Below are 8,358 nucleotides of genomic sequence, written 5' to 3'. Positions count from 1 at the left end.
TAGAGCCTTGGTGGAGCAGTGGGCTAATGCCTCCTTAAGTAACACCAGCTGCCTGCAATTAGTGCAGGTTCGAGTCCCACCAGGCTCAAGGTTGACTCAGCCTTCCATCCTTCCGAGGTAGGTAAAATGAGGACCCAGATTGTTGGGGGCAATTAAGCTGACTTTGTAATAATGCCGCTTGGGGTGTGTGCGAAAGCCCTAATAAGCAGGCATATACATAGAATGAAGGCTATTGCTAAGCACATTGATTTGTGCTTCTTAGATTGTAAGCCACCCTGAGTCTTCGGAGAAGGGCGGGATATAAATGGGATTTTTTAAAAAATGTCTTGGCTGCCTGAAGAGTTGACACTGGAGCAAGAAAATAAAGGGGGAAAAAAGGCTGACAAACCGTTACAGCAGCGCTGTACAGCAGCACAACAAATCCGACAGCTTTTGAAAAGCAACACAAACACACACAAACAAACACAAATTCATGGTGCCGGCTCCTCTAAGAACAGTTTCCTGTTTCCGGTTCGCTTCCGGGTGCTCCTGAAGTCCCTATTGCTGTCGCCCTTGTACCTTCCGTAAGACCTACGTTTGCACCACGCATGCGCAGCCCGGGAAGTTCTTTTTATTTTTTTTCCCTTCCCGGACCCTAGTTCTGCGAGTTGATCGACGCGGGGTTTTTGCTTCTGCTACGCGCAGCGACAAATATGGTGAGCGCAGCGTGGTTCTGTGTGGGGTGATAGCTTGGCTCTGTCGGGGGTGGGGAGGGACGGTGGATTTTAATCATTTATTTTGGAGATGCCTGGGTGAGTCAGTCTTTGCACTTAGAAATCGCGTGTGAATCCGATTTTGCAGCCCGGTAAACTTGTGTTGGGCATTGTTAGCTGGGATCATAACAGAGATTCGTCGCGCCAAATCCTAAATGAGGACGTGTACAAAGTATCTGCAAGTGCTCAAATCGCCAATGGTTTTTTTTCCCGAGGCCGTAAAAACGTGTTTATTGAATTTAAAAAGGACCTGCTTTTTAAGAAGGATAGATTGTATATACAGCATGTATATGTAACATGTGGGTGTACATATGTAGGGCATGCATTAAAAAGTTAAAAAATCTAATCCTGTTGCTCACTGAGACAAACCAGAAAACTAGTCACTTGGGAATTGCTTACTGGGTGCAGAGAGAAGTGGAGTCTTTCTGCTACAGAAACTGATACGCCATTTTCCCCCCCAAAGAAAACCCCCAAATCCAGTTGGTTTTTGGAAAAAAGTATCTTTGGGACAATCATGACCTGGATGATTAAGGATCTCCATAGACATGGTATTCCATTTGGCATTCTTTTTCAACTTTTAAGATCTGTGGCCTTCAAGTCCCAGAATTGCCCAACCAGCATGGGAATTCTGGGAGTTGAAATCAACATATCTTAAAGTTGCTGAACTTGAGAATACTGTAGCTGCTGAAATGCATAACAATGCTTGCTAACCATGAATGTGTAATTTATTTTAAGGAGGATTTGCACATGTTTGAACACATGTAGTTTCTGCTCAACACTGTTGTAGTATTTTTTGGGCTTTAGAGTAGTGGGAGACTACACTATTTTTGTGTGTGTAATAAACAATAGGCATGTCTGTAGATATGCTTTGCACTGGATTGTGAAATTCTTAAAGCTTGCTTTATGTTAATTTGTTTTCCTTATCCTCAGCTCTTCTATTCCTTCTTCAAATCCCTAGTAGGGAAGGATGTAGTGGTCGAATTAAAGAATGACTTGAGGTATGTTTTTATTCACAGCTGTTTGGCTGCAAATGAATGCTGGTTTCTTTGTGACACTGGCCTTCCAGTTTTTAGCTGCTTTCTCCTTAATAAACCCATTCATTTTAGCTTTCATTCCCTCTTTATTTAATTCACAAGATTCTGTTGCGCTTTTAAAAAACCTTTGTCACCTTAACTCTGAATTGTGTTTCCTTTGTTTTTTTGTAGCATATGTGGGACCTTACACTCTGTAGATCAGGTATGAATTATTTCTAACCCCTTTTTTTTGCAACCCTTCTAAAGAATGTTTTTTTTTCATTCTATCTAAGTGGGTCTGTGTTGTTTGAAGAACTACGTTGGTGTTCCTATATCTGAAATATTTCTACACCTCTGCTATACATACAGTCATCCTTCAGTGTATTTCATTTTGTATTCTGTCTTTGCAGTAGTTCCGGGCAGCAAACACATTTATTTTATCCCCACTCACATTAAAAAGAAATCAGTGGCAATGACCTCTACTTTTGCACCTCTCAAAAGTAATAACTTTGCGGACAATGCCACAAACAATTTGGCTGTGGAAAATCTCCGAGATTGTCTTTCGCTGAGGTGAAAAGAAACTAGTGATGATTTTGGGTAGGCAGCCTCGAATAACTTGGAGATAAATCTCAGGATATACAAAATATCTTGCTTGTTTACTGAACTGTCTTTTCTTTTTCCCCTGATTCCACAGTACCTGAATATTAAGCTCACAGACATTAGCGTGACAGACCCAGAAAAATATCCTCATATGGTAAGTGCTCATGTAATGGCTGTGGCAGGACCTGAAAAATATGCATAAATGGCAGAGTTTCAAAAGTACAGACAAATGCTGTTTATTAGCTTTTCACTTTCATCAAGAAGGCATTATATCAGGGGTCTTCAAACTTGGCCCTTTTATGACTTGTGGACTTCAAGTCCCAGAATTCCTCAGCCAGCGTGCCTGGCTGAGGAATTCTGGGACTTGAAGTCCACAAGTCATAAAAGAGCCAACTTTGAAGACCCTGCATTATATCATATATTACTTTTGAATATGTTTTTAACTGTAGCTTTTCATGATCTATTTTAACTATCCTGTTTTTTTTAAACTTTATAATCAGCAATTTTGAGTGTAAAATTAAAAGGGCAGCTTAAAAACCCCATCCATGGCCATTGCATGACTACTGGGGAGGGAGCAAAGTTGAGGTACCTTACTGAAATGGAATAATCCCATTTTATTAGCTGGCCTAGCTTTTATCTATTGATTTTTTAAAAAAATAGTCAATTTACATAACACCCATCTTACAAATGTGGTCCTTGGTGTGACTAGCAGCACATTATGAACAATGCAAAAACATTCAGTGTAACATAAAAAAATGCCCAGCAAGAACAAGCTCAATAATTATAAGCAGTCCTTGTCTTACAACCATTCCTTTAGTGACTGAAGTTGCAACAGCACTGAAAAAAGTGACTTATGACCGTTTTTCACATGACGCTTGTAACATCCCCATGATCACATGATCAAAATTGTGATGCTTGGCTCATATTTATGACAGTTGCATTATCCCAGGGTTCATGTGATCCCCTTTTGCGACCTTCTGACAAGCAAAGTCAATGGGGAAGCCAGATTCACTTAACAACCCTGTTACTAACATAACAATGGCAATGATTCACTTAACTGGGGCAAGAAAGGTTGTAAAATAGGGGGGTGAACCTCACTTAACAAATGTCCCGCTTAGCAACAGAAATTTGGGTCTCAGTTGTTGTTGTAAGTCGAGGACTACCTGCACTCAGCAGAGCAATAAGATCACCCCACCTGAGCCCTGAGCCCTGGAGATGTGATTCTTATTTTTTTAAAAAAATGGTGTACAGGTAGTCCTCGAGTTTACAACCACAATTGAGCCCCAAATTTATGTTGCTAAGTAAAATATCTGTTAAGTGAGTTCACCCCATTTTATGACTTCTTGCCACGGTTGTTAAGTGAATCATTGCAGTTGTTAAATTACCAACACGGTTGTTAAGTGAATCTGGTTGCCCCATGGACTTTGCTTCTCAGGAGGTCGCAGAAGGGGATCACATGACCCCAAGGACACTGCAGCCATCATAAGTATGAACCACTTGCCAAGCATCCGAATTTTGATGTGACCAAGGGGAATGCTGCGATGGTTGTAAGTGTGTAAAAGGGTCGTAAGTTGCATTTTTTCAGTGCCGTTGTGACTTTGAACGGTCACTAAATGAAGTGTTAAGTCGAGGATTACCTGTATTTTAACGGTTTGCTTAGATAAATAATTTTTTTTAATCCCATTTATATCCCGCCCTTCTCCGAAGACTCAGGGCGGCTTACAATCTAAGAAGCACAAATCAATGTGCTTAGCAATAGCCTTCATTCTATGTATATGCCTGCTTATTAGGGCTTTCGCACACACACCCTAGCGGCATTATTACAAAGTCAGCTTATTGCCCCCAACAATCTGGGTCCTCATTTTACCTACCTCGGAAGGATGGAAGGCTGAGTCAACCTTGAGCCTGGTGGGATGCGAACCTGCACTAATTGCAGGCAGCTGGTGTTACTTAAGGAGGCATTAGCCCACTGCTCCACCAAGGCATAGGAAGCCAGCAGCATTCCAAAATGCCACAGGGCTAAAATAATTCTTGTTTTAGCTGAATTATACCTGGCTGCCTGAATAGCTCGAGTTTAAGACACACACACACCGATCCTTGCACAGCCCTCCAATGCTCTTCTCTGTTTCTCTCCAGTTGTCGGTCAAGAATTGCTTCATCCGTGGCTCTGTTGTTCGCTACGTCCAACTTCCAGCCGATGAGGTGGACACTCAGCTCTTGCAAGATGCTGCACGCAAGGAAGCTCTCCAACAAAAGCAGTGATGGAATTTTTTTTTTTAATTCTCTCTGTGTGACTTGATCTTCCCTGAAGTAGAGCTGCAGAATGGTGGAAGGTCACGTTATCTCTTTCTCTGGGAAGTACCAGCAAAGTTAGCTGCCCACAGTATTTTCCTTGGATACAGATGACACTTCCACTTGCTAATGTTTGTGCTTGTTCCTTTGCCCCTTTTAAATGCAGCATCCAAAATGGTTAAATATATTCCCACCAATCTCCATCTCCTAGGACTGCTGGTGATGAAGCTCGGCGAGCACTAAATTGAAGAAGAAATCTTAGATCATCCCTTTCCTGTTTAGACCCAGTAATAAAATCCTTCCATTATTGGTCCTCTTCCTTGCTCAACAGTGAAGAGTACTGTTGAGTAGCAGGAAAGTTCAGTTTTGGTCGAGGATTGATACTCGACCATGAAAATTATTTCTGTAACTTGTTTGCCCTACAAAGTGGCCTAAACAAAGTGGTTTTCTTTGTGTATTGCCAGCCCTTTCTAATTTCCTTCTGTCTGATGCAGCACAGTTAATGCTGGTGGGATTTTTTTTTTCATGTTGATGTATTCCCTATTTATAGGATTTGAAAAAAAAAATGCTTTCCTTGGAATTTCAGCAGGCCTAGGAATGACCTGCAAGCTTCTGATGTACGGAGGGTGTCAAGTTTATTTATGTAATCCCTACAATATAATACCATTCAGTGTCAACCCAAGCTTTTTTCATTGTAATATAAAATGGCAGGTGTGTTTTCTCTGTTGCAGGTTGTGTCCTGCCATTTGAGTTTTTTTTAACATTTCACTGGTTTTGTTGTCCTTATATTTCTTGTTATTCTTAGATTTTATGGGATATGTCCTTTTTTTTACGGAAGACTTTTTGAAAGCATAATGATTTGTTAAACAGAAAGTGGACAATTAAAAGTATGATTTGAAAGATGGAATTGGTTACGGGTTACCATGTTATATATTTTAAAAAACAACATATAAACGTACCTGCTTGGGTGGGCAACAGCACCTTGGCTTTTAAAGTACAGGAAGTCCTTGACTTAAAACCACAATTGGGCCGCAAATTTCCATCGCTAAGCAAGACAAGTGAGTTTAGGAAAACAAAAACTCTTGGAGTCAGTTCTAGTCCAAAAGGAATTTTTACTAGGACGTTTGGTTGTGGAAATACAAGACAGGACCTGGTATTGTTTTACAGATTGAAACTTTATAAAGGGTACCTGGTTCAACCCCCCTTCCCTCAACCCCATTTGGTCAGCCCCCCATCATTTACTTCGTGTCATCCCTTTCATGGGAAAAAGGGAACTTCGGATCTTTACGGTTATTGCCTTCTTCCTTTACAGATTCAAATGGGGACACAGGCCAGATGCCTTCTTCCCTAACCCTCCCCTTTGTTCCCCCAGTTCAAAAGGTTTCCCTTGGTCTTTGAAATAACCTAAGGCAGGCTGAATCTACATCCGCTCCTCCTTCCTCGGGAGATGGCAGAATCCAGGGGGGGGGGGGAATAATGTTTTAAACATACATTTATGAATGTGATATAAATGGATTCTGACAGTTTAGTGGAATCACTGCAGTTAAAGGAATCTGGCTTCCCCACTGACTTTGCTTGTCAGAAGATTGCAAAATGGGATCACATGACCCCGGGACACTACAACCGTCATTAATACATGGCTGATGCCAAGCTTCCAAATTTTGATCACATGACGTGGGGATGCTGCAATGATCATGTGAAAAATGGTCATAAGTCACTTTTTTCAGTGCTGTTGTAACTTCAAATGGTCAGTAAATGAATGGTTATAAGTTGAGAACTATCTGTATTCTCTTCAGTAGAGCTCCTGGCTTAAATAGAGTGGAATGGGCATATTTTGGTAACATTAGCTTTGTTGCTTTTATGACACATGGCCATAGTATGTCATACCTTATTTTTTTAATATTAGCATTAGCAAGGAGTGTTATATAAGGCATGGGTGTGACTGAGGCTAAAAACAAAGTCTTTGTTGTCTGAAAACCTTGACAGACCAAACTCATGGTGGGCAACCTAGATGTATAATTTTGGACACACACACACACACAGGAGCTGCAAAGAATATAGTTTGAGAGTAAGAAATGGTTACGATTCAAAAAAGCAATTTTTTTTTGCAATTTTGTAGGAAACAAACAATCCTGTAGGAAATAAAAAATCTAAACCAGGAGCTTTTAGCTGAGTGGATGGAGTTAAAAATAAGTGGTGAAATAATTTGGGATGAAAATGAAATAAAGGGATGCTAGAAGGAGTATGTATATTTATTGATAAAATTTATAGGCCGCCCATCTTACCTCAAGGTAAATCTGGGCAACTTAACAATCATAACAATATTTTGATGTTGGTACGTATGGGAATAATAGCGATACGTCAAAGAAATGGGATTAAAACAATTGTCCAAGGGGAAAAAAATCTTCAGGTCACAAATGTGAGAATTCTGAAAACGAGGGTATGACTTCAGAAATGTTAAAACGGGTGTGGCTTGCAAATGCAAACAACAATTCCTTTCATGTGGGCATGAAGACCAAATTGTTGCTGGTTTTAGGAAGAATTTTCTTTACAAAGGAAAAGGTAACGAGTGAATGCAGTCACCACACAGTAATTAGTTTGACAAGTGCTTGGGAAGGTGTTTGGCAGAATCCTTGTTGATAGGGGACAAGGAAAGACAACACAGCTTTATGAGAGCCAGTTTGGTGTAGTCGTTAAGGTCAAGGTTCAGGAGACCGCAACTTCTAGTCCTGCCTGAGACAAAGCCAGTTATGTGACCTTGGGCCAATCTCTTAGCTCTAGAAAGGAAGAAGCCAAGGCAAACCACTTCTGAAATCTTGCCCCCAAATCTTCAGGGACTTGTTCAGGCAACCACCAGAAGTCAACACTGAGTTAAAAGCTCTCTCCCTGTAACCCCTGCAAATAACTAAGTGAGCAGTTTCCTACTGGGGTTGGATTGTCAAAGTAGTCTTTAGAGCAGGGGTAGGCAACCTTGGCTCTTTTATGACTCGTGGACTTCAACTCCCAGAATTCCTGAGCCAGCCATGCTGAGGAGAAAGGGAGAGGTTTCCAAGCTGAGCCGTGCTGGCTCAGGAATTCTGGGAGTTGAAGTCCACGAGTCATAAAAGAGGCAAGGTTGCCTACCCCTGCTTTAGAGCCTTAAGATAATTGTATAAGAATTTGAATTAAAACATCTTTAATACAAATAACTTCTCAGGGGAAGCTGGCATACACCCTTGTTTCTTTGCAGATAGCAGCAAAAGTTGATTTTTGCAAGAGCCACAAGAGGCCTTGAGGATCTTTTGACCGAACAGTGGAAAAGAAATATTTTAAAAACTCAGTCTAAATATGAGTGGCTTACTAATAAAAGCACAGGAAGGGGCAAGCTAAAATTGGTGTACTGTCTTTATTATTTCTTTCTCTCTGCAAGCAGTCTTAAATGAGTGAGCTGTGGGTGGTGCTATTTCAACACTCGGAGCAATTCTATGGTCTCCCATCAGGATGTCTTGGGAATGAGCAGATTGCTGTATAAAGCCCTTTCTGAACAGTTAAGTCAAATTTGGTTGCGTGGATCCTTTCTGGGTAATTTGAGTTCATCACTGATGGAAATCTTTTCCCCACTCAGAACATATTGTCTTGTAGTTTATGCATGCACAGAGAGGGCCAACTTTTCATTGGTTTCTCCACTTTCTGTCAACTCTACCTGGTAAGAGTTTTGTTTC

The 8,358-nt window shown here is 40.9% G+C and overlaps 1 protein-coding gene across 1 annotated transcript; it reads left to right on the top strand.

Moving 5' to 3' along the window:
* Positions 1 to 326: 326 nt before the first annotated feature.
* On the top strand, positions 327 to 5,564 carry LSM2 (LSM2 homolog, U6 small nuclear RNA and mRNA degradation associated). The gene is made up of 5 exons (XM_083353171.1): positions 327 to 695; positions 1,683 to 1,750; positions 1,958 to 1,988; positions 2,460 to 2,519; positions 4,502 to 5,564. The coding sequence occupies exons 1-5, from the start codon at positions 693 to 695 to the stop codon at positions 4,625 to 4,627; spliced, it is 288 nt and encodes a 95-aa protein (XP_083209297.1). The 5' UTR covers positions 327 to 692; the 3' UTR covers positions 4,628 to 5,564.
* Positions 5,565 to 8,358: the final 2,794 nt, after the last annotated feature.

This window comes from Vipera ursinii, assembly GCF_947247035.1.
Source record: "Vipera ursinii genome assembly, chromosome: 2".
Lineage (NCBI taxonomy): Eukaryota > Metazoa > Chordata > Lepidosauria > Squamata > Viperidae > Vipera > Vipera ursinii.
The sequence above is the reverse complement of the archived record's forward strand: the minus strand, read 5'-3'. Positions and strand labels throughout refer to the sequence as shown.

Coding starts and splice junctions, on each gene's coding strand:
- LSM2 (XM_083353171.1), top strand. Junction 1,751..1,957: donor GAATTAAAGAATGACTTGAG/GTATGTTTTTAT, acceptor GTTTTTTTGTAG/CATATGTGGGACCTTACACT. Junction 1,989..2,459: donor CCTTACACTCTGTAGATCAG/GTATGAATTATT, acceptor CTGATTCCACAG/TACCTGAATATTAAGCTCAC.